The sequence below is a fragment of the Solea solea genome, chromosome 1, assembly GCF_958295425.1.
Source record: "Solea solea chromosome 1, fSolSol10.1, whole genome shotgun sequence".
Classification (NCBI taxonomy): domain Eukaryota; kingdom Metazoa; phylum Chordata; class Actinopteri; order Pleuronectiformes; family Soleidae; genus Solea; species Solea solea.
In genome coordinates this window covers 30,413,154-30,428,019 of record NC_081134.1, presented here as the reverse complement: position 1 = coordinate 30,428,019, position 14,866 = coordinate 30,413,154, and the positions used below count along the sequence as shown (strand labels likewise).

The 14,866-nt window shown below is 39.8% G+C and overlaps 1 protein-coding gene across 3 annotated transcripts in view; it reads right to left on the bottom strand.

Annotated features, from left to right (window-relative positions):
• The window catches only part of LOC131462370 (enhancer of polycomb homolog 1-like), a 28,604-nt gene extending 15,727 nt beyond the window's left edge, over positions 1–12,877 (bottom strand). The window contains exons 1-3 of one of the 3 annotated variants that reach the window (XM_058633530.1): positions 12,582–12,877; positions 11,497–11,611; positions 885–1,044 (exon numbers count right to left, since the gene is read on the bottom strand). In XM_058633530.1, coding sequence (XP_058489513.1) covers positions 885–984 — 100 coding nt within the window. In that variant the 5' untranslated portion in view covers positions 985–1,044; positions 11,497–11,611; positions 12,582–12,877. Of the gene's footprint in view, positions 1–884; positions 1,045–8,999; positions 9,507–11,496; positions 11,612–12,581 lie in introns of those variants that run through there. The other 2 variants (XM_058633539.1, XM_058633520.1) reach the window with 2 other exon arrangements.
• Between the last annotated feature and the right edge of the window lie 1,989 nt (positions 12,878–14,866).

Sequence of the window (14,866 nt, the reverse complement as noted above, 5' to 3'; positions counted from 1 at the left end):
AATGCAAGCATGGCAGCGTCAAAGCCAAACAAACTGATTCTCTTTGTCTGTGACTTTTAATTTCTTTCTTCAGTTTTAGAGACAACAGTTCATCATTAAACCTGAACAAATTCTCCCTATTCAGTTTTAAAACAAACTCAAGGCTGCAACAGCAAATGTTCCCAAAGCTCGAAAATTATGACGTTCTCAAATGCTCCAACATTTATCGATTTCTTTGTTACATGGAGCACAGAAACCAGAATATATTCACATTCGAGAGAGCTTGCAATTATTTAAAAAAGCAACACTCAAACCAATCAAATCAATTGTCAAAATAGCAGACAATTATTTCGGTAATCAATTAATCTTTTCCGTCCTAAAACAGAGCACACTGCAGAGATGACAATCTTCTCTTCCATCAATACCGATCCTCTAATTTGTTTTTGAGCGCGACTGATTTATCGATACAAGCCTTTCACAGAAATATCGGATTCGGTGTTTATGTTTGCCGATATGGAAACGTATTTCACAGAATAAAAAACGCTGAAACACTTTGGTTGTTTAGCAATGGCGCAAATATTTAGTTTTAGAGGTTTACATATAGGCACTTATCAGAGATATCACATCTCAACAACGATGTGACTCAGTCTTAACAGATACACACACACGTGTTCACAAGCAAACCTGCAACAGTGTTGAGTTAAATATGGAAATGTAAGCTTGATTAGGAGCCACCCGAGCCTTATTATTAAACAATCTTCTGTAAACAAAGCCAGCTGTTCCTTTTAAAAGCACAAACTCATAAATCTGGAGCATCCAAAACAGCAACAACTCCACCACGTGCTCGCCAACCACAAACACAGCAAAGAGGATAATCCTGCAGTAGCGAGAGGCCTGCTACTCACGCTGTATGTGAATAAGCTGCTTTGGCATCTTGAACTCCCCGGGGTAGAGGGCCTCGTAGCGCGTGATGTTGCACTCTGCCTCGGGGACGGGGATAACCATGTTGTCCCGCTTCTCGCCGTACACCTGCTGTGCCGAGATGGCCCGCTGGAGATGGTGCTCCTGGAAGACGGAAAGAAAACAGACATTCAATACAGAAATCCTCTTAATATGATTATATACAATCCCCAAAAATAGTGAATATTAGGAGATATAAACATATACATAACTTCATCACGCACTGACAAGTAAGTACACTGGTGAGTAATGAGGGGAAAAAACCCAAGAGTAATTTCATTGTTGGAAAAAAGCTGCTGTTTCACCACAGGTTTAATCGATTGTCAAGTTTCCAGACAAGCAAGAACAACAGTCTCTTTCAGACTCGACTAAGAATCAAAAACCAAACGGATATTAAAAATAAAAGGGCATAAAAGTCAAAATAGGTTAATTACTGAATACTGACGTCAGTACACTTGAGCCATAACACAATTATAGGAAAACAACATCTCACTTAACAAGAAATCGCCAAAGCAGGACTCTTTGTCTCACAGGACTTTCGGTATCACTTGTTTGCATGACATGCTGCAAACACTATGTGCTGGAAATGGTTATGAAAGATTTAAAAACATTAAAAACCGAAATAGTGAGCAGATGGAAACATTTTCCCCCCGTTTCTTTTTAATCTCTGTGAAAGTCCTAAACCATGTAAGGGGAATTAATAACGCAGTGATTAAAATGAGTCCAAAAACAAAGCATTGCAGAAGAGCACAGTTCTACCAGTGTCTTGCCAGACGCATCATACCATAATGTTACACATATACATGTATGTGCATGTTTTTCTATATAAATATACACACACACACACACTACCAGAGTTCGCCATGCTGTAATCTTAAGAGAAATTACACTTCACTCTCACACCTATGACTCATTGTTTTCAGTTGCAGCAGCAGCTCTGCTCGAGTTAGTCAGAAAGACAATCCGTCACCCAGGGATGTTGAAAATAATCGCTTTTAAGACGCGCTGCGACGCAGACACGGGCGATTCTGCATCGACGGCACATAATCGATGCGGCCCCACCCCCCCTTGGATGGTGCGAGCAGTCGGTCAGATATGTGTGATGAAGCGTGGCTGTGCTGCGAGAAAATCATTTCACATATACATATGCATATACACATATGCATATACTGTACATACATACATACATATGCATATATACACATACATACATATATACACATACATATGCATATATACATACACATCAGGGGTCGCGTTAACCGAATATTTTCCGTCATTGACCGTTTTTTTAAAAACAGTGACGGAAAAATCTGAGAGCCATCCGTCATTTTGACAGATTGCAATTCACACCCCTAAAAACTATGTTGATAAAAGAGGTGAAAAAAGAGGGATAGATGAAGGATAAACTCAGCCCTTGGCCTCAGCGGAGCGAGGAAGCGGCAGTAAGGAGGTTAGGCGAGTTCAGTGGGAGCGGGAGTTCTCCTGGCTGAGGAGGGCGAATAGAAAAATGTTGTGCGACAAAATAAAGATTCCCATCGGAGAATCTGAGCATAATTTCTGACCTGGACACCGTACTCAATGCATCTCGCTATCCTTGTAGTGCTGACAGCGTGTTAAAGAGCTATGGACAGGAGGCTTTGGAGTGCGTCTGTGACCGGTGCAGCTGATCCACTGGTGCAGAAGGAGCGCATGTTGCGGGATTTCCTACCACGCGCAAAGCAGACGCGCAAGCAGGCACGCGATTTAAGTCCATGTGGACCAGGAGGAAGGTGTGAGACTGTGCGTTTAGGCCACAGGTTAACTGTTCATATTCCACTGCAATATGAACAATGCAATTGAATATGTCATTATTATCATTTAAAGTGACCTGTAAAAATTGATTATGACGGGATTTTTATGACCCTGTCAGTCAAAATGACAGACAACGAAGAAGTCTAGCGCAACCTCTGATACACATACATACATATATATGTATATATATATATATATATATACATACATATATACACATATACATAGATACACACATATATACACATATACATACATATATACACATACATACATATATACACATATACATATATACACACACATATATATACACACACACACATATATATATACACACACACACACACACACAGCTCCTCAACAAATTCAAGGTAGCACTATGGTGAAATGGATATATGCAACCAGCTACAAGAGCTAACATGGCAGACTTGCTACCGACACAGAGAGAATGGCTAATTATTGAGCTAACATCAGCTAGTTTCAAACACCAGAGAGGTGTGTAAGTGTGTGGACTCCTGTGTTTACTTTAGATACTCTCACATCATTGTGTGTGTGTGTGTTAGTTAAGTAAACAGATGACTCGTCACTTTCCCCGTGTGTGATTGTATGTGAACGGTTGACATCATCTCTCCCGCTCTCTCTTTCGTTAAGTGTATGCATGCATTTAGAGCTGAAACAATTACTCGATCAATGATCGATTACTAAATTAATCTTCAATTATTTTGACAATTGATTTGAGGCTTTTTTCATGCTTAAATCAAGATTTCTGATAGTTTTAGCTTCTTAAATGTGAACATTTTCTTCCTTTATTTATTTGGTAAATTTAACATTACATAATGTAATGAATTGTATATGAAATACTACTACTGCTACCGTAATGACACTTCAGTGCAATATTATAAACCCGTAATTTTTTGCCGAAGGACATCGCACAATGTCCACACATCACACTGCTTGTTGAGTTTTTCAGCTGCTAGAGGCTGCAGCACAATTGCAGTATAAGTTTTGTTTTAACGCACGGAACAATTGACCTGATCATCGTGAACGAACTGACGCCATCGTTGATGAAATACCTGCAAGTTTCTCCAGCAACAGAGTTCAACTTTCACAATCTTGGCTGTCAAGAAGTTTGACTCTTGAACTCTAAAAAACAGTGTGTAATGGGCAACAGGTCTTATCCGTCTTCTATGATGCATACTGCTTATGTATGCGTGAAAAGTGAATACGGATGGGCCCAAACAAAAGAGCGTTAGTGTTAAATAGCTAAAAATTATTCATATGTTCACTCTGCAATACAGTCTTAAGAGAACTATTATAAATGTTTGATGCAACAGATGGCCAAGTCAGTCAAATTGACTGAGACCAATCTCTAACAAGTATTTTAACAGGGCTCCTACTCACTTTGCACGTTTTTATCACAACAACTTTCTTGGGTGGATATGGGTCACTGTTTAATGGCCTACCATTAGTGGCTGGCAGTTATGACTGTATCTGTTTACAGCTAATTTCCGTCTACCCTGAAAAAAGATTCCGTTTTGGGCACATCAGCATTTGTGTGGGAGTTTTAAGTGGTTGGGGCTTTAAGTATAATCCAAAGACATGAGGAGCACTGCATGGAGTAACAAGAGAACTAATTCAGAGCTGTGAGCTGGCATGAAAGGACGCAGCGTGTGTCCAAAGCTGAACCATCTGCCCCTAGTAAGCATATCAACAAGCCCAGTGTCGTTCTTTCTGTATAACCACTACACAAACAGAGCAGCTTATTGTTTCAACAGAGGCTATTGTGAATTTAACCTTGAGGATCCCAAGTGAAAGTGCTCATCTGAGAGCATTCAGGCAACATCCATCACGCACTGAAGCCCAGCCTGCCTGTTTGCAGCTCTTAATGAGTGTGGGACGTAAATATACACACACCACAAACAGCCATCTATTCACAAATTACTGGTAATTTGTCAGGAACTTAAGCTTGCATTTCGCTCCAAAAACAAATGTTCACACGTGCAGATCACACATTTGTATGTGTGTGGACTGCCCAGCCAGACTTTTTCACGGCCCACAAATACTTACAATTACATGCCGTGAGCCAGTTTCGTGTGATCATACATTTAACTCGTCCATGCTTTTGTTCCCATTCCCCAAATAATGCCACACAAAAGATTTACTGGAATTTGTGCAGCTCTCTTAGAAGCGTGAATACGGGATAAATCTATTTTATTTTGAGCACACCTTCACCTTTAATCAATGAACACTAGCAGGGAGGAAAATTAAAGCTTTAGAGTAATGATTTTGCCACCAACTAATAAGTTGTTTTGGGCACTAGAGGAGAGTATTTTTAAAAAATCTCCCCTTTCCAATTTGGGTAAAAATATTTTTTTCCTGCACGTGGAGCTGATATGTTGAGGGTCTACTCTGCTATTGTGTGCAAAGAAAATTCTGTCGTCATTAAAACAAAGCTAAGTATTGGGATTATGCAGATTAGGTAGCTATGTGCGTTTGGAAAAAGGCAACATAAACACATATATATAACCTGAAAAAGTTATGCGATGGTATTACGTACTGTGGCTCAACTGTAATCATAAAACTGAAGCCTGGAAAAAAAACATTTTGGGGGAAGTTTTGAATCAATTTAGAATCTTTGAGGAGAGGAATTGGGAATTTTACATAAATCCATTTTTTGACACCTGTAATGCGCATGAGTGCCCCACATAACTGTAAAATTAATCTCCAAGACTAAGAATGAGCAGACGAGCATCGATTCACCCTGACTCAGACATGCAGACGATTTAAAGAAACCACAGCAACTAGATGAAAGTTGCTTGAACTGATACAGCATTCACTATTACTCAGTGACAACCATCCTTCATGCTTGTGTAGACAACGCTCTTAACAAACTGAAGCTGGTCCAAATATGGACAGACTACCTTCCAGACAAAGAGATATTTGCTGATGTGACCTCCTGTAAAACCCATGAGCCAATAGTTAACAGATGTAGTGCAGGGTCTGTAATGCTGATGAATCTGGGCTGGCGGAGCCTATGAACCTGCATAAAGAGAGAGAATGTGTTTGTGTGTGTAAGGAACCAATTAAGCCTGGGCCTGGGCCAGGCCTGCCTTCACACACTTCTGCAGAGGATATAAGCTTGGCAGATTGCAGCAGGCATCCCTGAGCCGCCTCTGACCCACAGATATGCTGATCTTTCGCAGCTGCGATCCTCACAACACCAGTTCACAGCCTGGGATTTCCTCTGCTGAGGAATTGTGGGATAAAGGGCTTTTGTGAATGCATGTGGGAACTGGTGACGTAGGTTATTCTAGGACTTGTTGCTTTAATCAAAATTTAATGTGGACCAGGTAGTGCTATATGTTTCTTTCTGGGAAAAAAAAGCTTGGCTTCTTTTTTTAGTTTGTTCTTGGAGAGAGAAACAAATCTGATTCAAGAAAACACACTCACATATGCACAGATCCATGACTAATCTTGATAAAGTAGGTCCCAAAAACACAACTCAAGCTGATTTTCAAATTCAGAATTAGAAAATGTCCTGAGACTTAGAGAATAGCAGTGGTGCTTTGTCATGGCCACAGATGCAGAAAAATGACGATCTGTTTTTCCCCTGAATCACAAGCTCCTTCCATTAAATGTTCCAAAGGGAAAAAAATTAGTTGACTCAAATAAAAGTTGTCATGGCAACATAGAGTGGCCTTCAGCAGGTGTTTGCAGTGCATGCAACTGAAGGAAGGCAAGGAAGTGTTGAGGATGGCTTTCTGCAGAGTGATTCAAGGCAAGCTTGGTAATTCTTGAGACACTACAATACATATGATCAAGACCAGTCTGAAAAACCCTAAAACATCAATTTCCCTAATTAATCAGTTGACCTATACACACTAAACCTGCTCCTCCTGACCGTGTACATGTTAATTACTCCCTGGTGAGACGGTAGGACAAAATGTTCCGGCTAGTTGCCATCCTAACAGTTAACCGGAAATACTGAGTTTTAAAAACGTGGCATCAACCAGGTGATGCCTGTTGAAGAAAGAGTCACAGAGAAAAACAGCAGAATTGTGCTATGCCGTGCACCAAAGTATGCCAACACAGATAAGTGAATAAAGCAATTAACTTCAAATAATGATGGCACACAAAATTAGCTTTTAGAATTACTTTCCATCAGGGTCGACACAATGAATTTTAATTCCAAAAACACTTAATGAATTCAACCCATTGGCAAATCCTATACCCTGTCACCAGCAACAATACATTTTTTTTTTTTGTTTTTTTTTAAAAGAGTATCTTTATTGTCAAAACACGTCTTGCTCTTTCAATCAATATCATTCTCTAGCCAGCTTGTGGTCATTCAGTGAGACACAGCAGTGCTCCACTGCTGCCGGACAGGATGTGGGTCAGGGAGCTAAGCCATGCACAGCCTTGTAGTAAAACTGTCCTCTTTATCTCTCCTGTCACTCTGTTATGTAATGCTGCTGTGAGCATGTGTACAGTAGGTGGGGGAGGGCCTGGCAGGAGAGAGGGGAGGAGGAGGGGTGGGTGCAGTATTTTCTGCTGACTTTGCGGCCCCCCTGTCTGCGCTTCCCTTGTGTTTGTCTGCCGAGGCAAGTCTGCTGCTGATGAGGTGATGAGGAATTCACCGGCGTGGGCCAGGAAATGTAATAAACACTACATAATAGACAAGGCATCAGTGCATCGTCTAAAACCAGAAACAATAACCTGCGGTCGACGGGCAATGACAACAAAAAATGTCATTAATAATCAAAGAGACATTAAAACAAGTCACGTAAAGCTGCGACAGAGTTAGAAATGTTATTTCATAGTGTGATCTGCAGATTAAGTAATACAGAGGCCATTTATCATATTAAGGCAATGTCTACACTGTAGTACTATTAAAATAACTCAATCTTCCAAAAGACATAAAGAAACCATCTTGCTGAAAATCAAATTAATACAACGCAGTAATCAAAATCACACAGGATGTGACCACTTTATTTTATTCTATACTTTATTCTGCATGTTATACACAATAACCATGTAATATATAAACTAATGATTATGTTCATACTCAATCTGTCGATTGATTGGGTGATTAATTGTTTGGCCCTAATTATGTCAGAGGATGTTAAGTGTTCCTCAAACCTTGAAAAGATGATGTTCTCAAACGTCTTGTTTCGTTCACAGACCCAAATATTCAATTTTAATGATAACTTTGATGAGCAAAGAAAGCAGAATATTCACATGTATATAATACAATAAAACCTATAGACCAATTGTCTAAATAGTTGAAAAATTGAGTAATCGGTTAATCGTTGCTTCTTGACATATACATGTAGGAGATGTAAAATCACAACAGCTGACCTGACCAAAAACCCATAATTAGATAGTATCCTGAATCCAAAGCTTCAGAATTAAACTAAATTGTAACCAATAAGGGGTTAAAATGTCTCTTGGCATCAAAACTAAAATTGTATAGATATTGCTAATGAAATTCAGTAAGATTTCTACTGTTTACAAATCACACACACTGAGTTACGTGTGTATTGATGGGCACATTTAACATAATTATCAATGCATTTTAATGACTATATTAATTTTTCATCAATGATGGCAGTTAACATAATTTTCCATAAGGGAGACGATGCCTAAACGTGAAATAAATCCGCCTCTGAACTCACACGATCCATACCACGCACATCGAAACACACAGTGAACTTCCCATGCATCTCTGTGCAGCCATGCAGACCACTGTTATGATTAAATGGAGGACAGAGTCTGTCAGACATCAAATAGGAACCACGAAGAGCAGCCAGAGCGCGGCACACATGGCAGAGCTGGAGCTGTCAACAAGCAACACCTAACTGTCAAACCGGGCGGGAGGCTCAGTGTCTCCCCCTGGCATTCGCTCGCGGAAAGTACACCACGTCCGCGGCCTATTCCCGCTTGCCTTTACCAGAAAGTCAACAAAATGGTGGAACACAGAAAAGTCACGTGACTCCTTTGTGTTTTCCAGCGCAATTTCGTGTAAAACGAAGCGACACAACAAACCTCGCGAATCAAACACAGATATAGGACACCCTTACAAAGGCACCCGCGGTGAGACGGGCTCCGAATATCTAATATTCACCGAGAGCCGTCGTGTGCGCGAAAGAGCAGACATGGCGGCCATTTTGCACAAGCTTGCGCAGGCAACATAGCGGCGCCCCTCGACATGAAAACACTCCAAAATGATCCAACAGCGGCCGGGCAAAAATAAAAAAACATACCGATTCCTCCTCTTTCTCCATCCCCGTTGGCATCTGCGGCACTCCCCGGTTGATTGAAGCATATTCGTGCAGGTCAGGCAAATCCTCGCAGCGGAAGACGGGTAGTGGCTTGCTAGCATCCAGCGCCCGCGCCCGAAACGACAGTTTACTCATTTTTATATGAAAAGATGCAGCATGTATCTATGCGATCTGCTTGAAATTAAAGCAAATCTGCCTCGAGTTCTCATGGATGAATCGGTGACGGTCTCTGGGAGTCAACCGGTCGATTGAGGGCAGGCTTAGGTCCGTAGCAGCGCGAACAGAGCCGGGCAGGCCCGGGTCTCGGTCGCTCTCGGTCGGTCTCGTTTACCCTAGGCTCCGCTGTTCCTCCCCGGTTCAATACGCCATGGCCAACATGGCGGACATTACAAACTCATGCAGCTCTCAGCTCTCTCCGAGCGGCCCAACCCCCTCGATCACACAAACAGCCATTCCCACGCAGTTTCGCACGCGTGCGCGCTCGCGAGACCCTTGGGGTACGAGGGAGGGAGGGAGGAAGCGAGATGATGCTGGATGCTGATGAAGAGACGTTAACTTCAAAGACTCGGGATGTTCTCGTCCTGTAATACGCCAGGCTGGCGCTGACGTACTGGGACATATTTATTCCCACCCTCTATGTAAACAAACTAAGAAATAAAGATGAGACATTTACCGCTTCACCCTACCAATTAAAAGGAAGTGTATTCCCGGGAACAAAACATCACCACCACTCACAGGCAGAACATGCAAGTTAGTTATATTTTAACCTTAAAGCAAGGTCACACAAAACTTCTTTTTGTGCATTCGGATAAATGTGCAGCAAGAATATGGCACGTATCTAAATGCAAATTGCATTATTTTGCAAATATCGCCACCCTGTGGTGCAAACACCAACGTTACACACACCTATACAACCATAACTTTGTTTACCTGCATGTCAAACACATTAATTATAGAGAAATCTTCAAAGATTACAGCCACTAATTCATTTCTTTTCATCCACATACAATGAGAATACAGAGAATGATAGTATACATAAACACAATCAGTACAGTTGAAGGTTAATGCAGTTAGAACTGAAGTAAAAGCCTTATTTAGTATAGAAATTTGATGAAATATTGTTTGTTTACACCCAATGCAGTAATATTCTTAAAGTAAGTGAGAGAAAAAGATAACAATAATAATATAAATCCAGCTGGAGTGACAATTCTGACACTTTACATTTAACAAGAAAAGGGGCAAGTTGTTTATTTTTGTTAATTTCCTTTTTGAGAGTTGTAAAATTAACTATGCTATGGAGTTATAATGGTAGTGACCTTAGATAACGTTTTGACCACTACAGTGGTAGTTTAGATCCATTACAGACATAAATCAAGATACACTGTTTCATTCCTTGACATCTTACATTCTTACCAATGTTGCATCATCATCTTCTTCTTGTTCAAGGCTTCTTCTTCCGTAGCCAAAAATTATAATATCACAGATGTACAACACTCTTTTACCACCTGTGACATGATGAGACATGAAAATGTGGCTTTTTTTGTACCCACAATGATGTATCAGGGTGGACTAACACACACTGGTGCTTGCTTTACACTCCTTTCTGACATGCTAAAGGCAAAAGGGGGCAACCAAACTCAACAGATTGCCAACTCCTAATATTTATACTTTATTGATTGTATGAAACCTTGGCTCATACTTAAATTTACTTTAAAAATGCAGTTCAGTAGCCTTGATAACAACACTGGTCCTTCCAGATACTGAGCTGTGTACACCAACAGCAAGTTAGTTTTAATATCACAGCCCCATACTCATTGCTTTGGAAAGAGGTATATAGAATCAAAATTCCAACAAACAAGCTGTTAATTGCATAAATGTCCGGGGTTTGCTTGAAAGGTCTCAAACTAAGCAGCTGACTTACTAAGTATGTGCAGGGCTGCCTTTTTGTTTTCATATTAAATGCAAATAACTTCTGGCTGTCACACAAAAAAACCAACATACACAAAGAAACAGGCACGTATTGAACGGGTACTGCACTAGTGTTTCGAATTTCAGTAAAAAGGAACAAATAAGCCCACGTGAAAGCATCAGCATCAGGAAAATCTCTTCATGATTCACAGTGAATAAGTGGGTGAAAGTTGTACCTCCTGCATGCTTGGTCCAAGCGTCATCCCTTGTCTAAAAGTTTACGAAAATGTTCCTACTTTTTTGAACAGGTCTGTGACCAAAACAACTTCCTGTCTTCTTCGTTTGAGAAAAGCAAACTCCAAAAAATGTACCTTCAAGTCTTAGCCTCTGATACACATACAGTACATACAGGGTTTAATACAATTGTTGGGATTCCCTTACAGCATAATTGTGGGTTAAGTTTGGCCTCATGCATCACAACCCTAACCCTCAGGTACTTGCTCTTTGTATTTATTTAAGCATTTGTAAATAATTCACATTTTATTGAAGTAAACAAGGAAATGCAAATAACCTGTTGGAGCGTGTGAAGATTCCAGTAGGCATGAGTGAATGATCCAAATGTGGTCAGCTGAAATCATCACCCATTTGGGAGCAATAGGCTCAAAGCTGAGGACCATAATGGAGGTCTGTAATGGAGTGGTAACAGAGACAAAATAATACAACCCAACCAAAATAAGTACATGGTTAATATGAATTTGGGCATAACCTATAGAAAACACAAAACACCACAAATTTTGTTGCTACATGGCAAACCATTTAAACATTTTAACAATTGCTTGACAGGACATTCACTCTGATTCAAACTACTCTTGCCACTCATGTGTAGTCACAATTCAAGTTATCTTGAATTATCCTCAACTGAAGATATCTACATTAAAATATATTGGATTAAGTTTCAGATAAATCAGAATGAAGTTGAACTTGTGACTAATAAAAGGCTAATGACATTGTAGATCATCTTTAACCAAATTACAGATGTCTACAATTCAGTGACATGTATCAGCAACTGAATCCTAGACATCTATAATGACAAACCCCATACACATGAATGGTAAAAAGTAGTTTGAATATTATTAGTAAACTGAATAACATGTTTATCTGTAACTGTAATTTTGACTAGTAATTATGACGTCACATATGTCTACAATTGCAATTCATACTATTCGCAACGAATTTAGTCAAAATGACGTCACAGCTCATCTGTCATGGTAATTCCAGACCAAGTCAAACTTGACGATTTAATATTAGAAACGGCTCGCCATACGCGATATATGGCAGCATGTACACACAGGTTTTACACAAATGTGGGACGATAAGCAAGCGTAGCCGAGAAACCGATTACGGAGCAGCTTTTTCAGGCGGGGGTTATGATTCGGCTTCGAGCCCCAAAGATCACACAGCTGTTTGCTCGAGTTATCGCCGACGCTAGCTGACAGACGGCTAACGCTGGGCTAGCTTTCACACTGACCCTGCGCCATTTGACACTTTTCATTTGGACTCGCAACTAACTTATCCGCAATCAAAATGCACCATTTTCGATTCCAAACACATCACACGGAGGTGGGGGACTAAGCTTGAGCCGGAGTTGGAACTTACCTTCTGCTGGCAAAGCCACGGGGCTGGATGATGATGATGATGGTGGTAGTTCTTCTGCTGGTTGTCATGCTAGCGCTATGCTACTGCTAGTTAGCTTCCCCCTTAGGACGCCTCAGATAAAAAAAAACGACTTTATTTATTTATGTATGTATTAATATTATTATTATTTGTTCAAGGAGCGGTTGACACACACAACGAGAGGTCGCTGGAGACGCAAGCGGCTGCAGGTAAAGTGATATCCAGTCGTTGAAGGAAAAGTTAGTTAGTTCGCTTCGACCAAAAAAGAAAAAAAAGAAAAACACAGACTTAAAGTGACCAGCACCGAGACACTTTGCAGGTGGCTTGTGATTGGACGACGGCTTCCACCAATCACGTGTTGAGATCCCGAGGACGACAAGCTCATTGGTTTGTCCCGCCCACCACACCAACAGTGTTACAACTACCACAACTTACAACAACAATAATAATACTGAAATGATCAATATAATGTATACTATAATGTGTTCTACATAATATGATGTATAAAGAAAACTACAATCTGTTTAAAAAAAAAAAACTTAAACACTGTTTAAGTTGTTGATGTAATTTCTATTTAATTTTATTTGTGTTTATTTGATCTGTTTTTGTTTTTTTTACTGTTTGTTGCTGTTATGCACGATTTAGTATGACTTTTAATTTATTCCAGTTGTTTTTAGATGGATGTTTTTTCTTTATTCTGTACTTCACCTTGGTCCACTGTGGTTGTTTTAAAGTGTTTTACAAATAAAGTTGGATTGGATTAGTTTGGATCTAATCAAAGACATGTGTTCTTATTCAAATCTCCCTTACCCCGCCCTCACAAATACTTCATTATCAATAGGGTGAAGGAAGTGTTCTTTAAAATGAATCACACATATCTAAATCCTGACAAACATCCTGAAAGTGTGCAGTATTGCAGTACAGTATTGTTCACTTAATTATAAATCTATTGATTTTATTGGCAACATGTTTTACATATAAATGCAAATAACCTAAATTTCTTTGAAATTGAACACTATATACAAACCATATCCAGATCTAACAATCAAAAGGCATTTAAAGACAGTTCTTCTCTTATTTTATGATTTTAAGAGTTTGTACACACTATATGTTCCACACTACCTTTGGTCTCTATATGTTATACATACATATTCAATTAAAATAAAGATGTGTTCTTATAACATTAAAGATCGGTTTGGAGACACTGGGTCACATGACATGTTAGCTAATGAAAGAAAAACTGCAAAGTTTTGATATAAATATTAAAATTTATTTGGGTGTGTTTTTATTTAATTATGTACTGTATGAAAATGAATTGATCCAAAATTAGCAATCAGAAAACGTGCAGTACACAAGAGCATTAACAAAAAAATCTAATGACAGTTTTTCTCCAAATGTACTAAAAGTGAACCTTTATTAAATATTTATATTAAGGAAAGTGGTTTAAAAATGGTTTTGGCTCCTTCTGATTGTTTACTGTTCAACAATATCTTTAAATATCAAGTCTCTGTCATCATTTAGCTCATCTTTGTCAAAAGACAATTGTTTTAAGTGATAATGTCGCTATTGTGTTTCCTTTTTATAAATAAATCTTTCGTCTGTGTCTATAAAGGATGTAACTGTTGTTCTCCACATTACAGGTCTTTTGTCTGTTTTTTTTACAATCATTTTAGGTTATTTATCATTATTATCGTTATTATTATTTATTCTATCAGCAGTAGTAGTTGAGTAGTATTTAAAGTCAAATCAGGTCAAGTCAATTGTATTTAAATAGCCCAACATCACAAACACAGACAGCCATTCATAGATGATTTTTTTTTTAAGCCACACGCTGATCAACAAGTGCTACAGAGATTTTCTTTTTCTCCAAAATGACGGCAGTGTTGCATTATGTAACCGACCGAGTCCCCCCCTCCCCTCCCCAGACACTGCTCCTCACTTATCTAACACCTCGCATGAGTCGTGTCACAGCACAGCACAGCACAGCCTCCACTCTGACACTGTGATCCCCTCCCCTCCCTCCATCCCTCCCTCCCCCCTGCATCCCACATCTCTCTGCACAGGTGGAAAAGCGCACGCACTCATTTTCTCTGATGTTTCCAACACCAACAGAAACCACCAGCGCCGCCAAGCATCCACTGCCTGCCTCAGTCACTCTGGGAGCACACAGACGATTAATATCGCTTTGCTTCTCTCCCAGCAAGGTCATCAGCAGCCATCTGTAGGCAGTGGGGGGAAAAAAAACGAAAAAACCCTAATCTCCATTT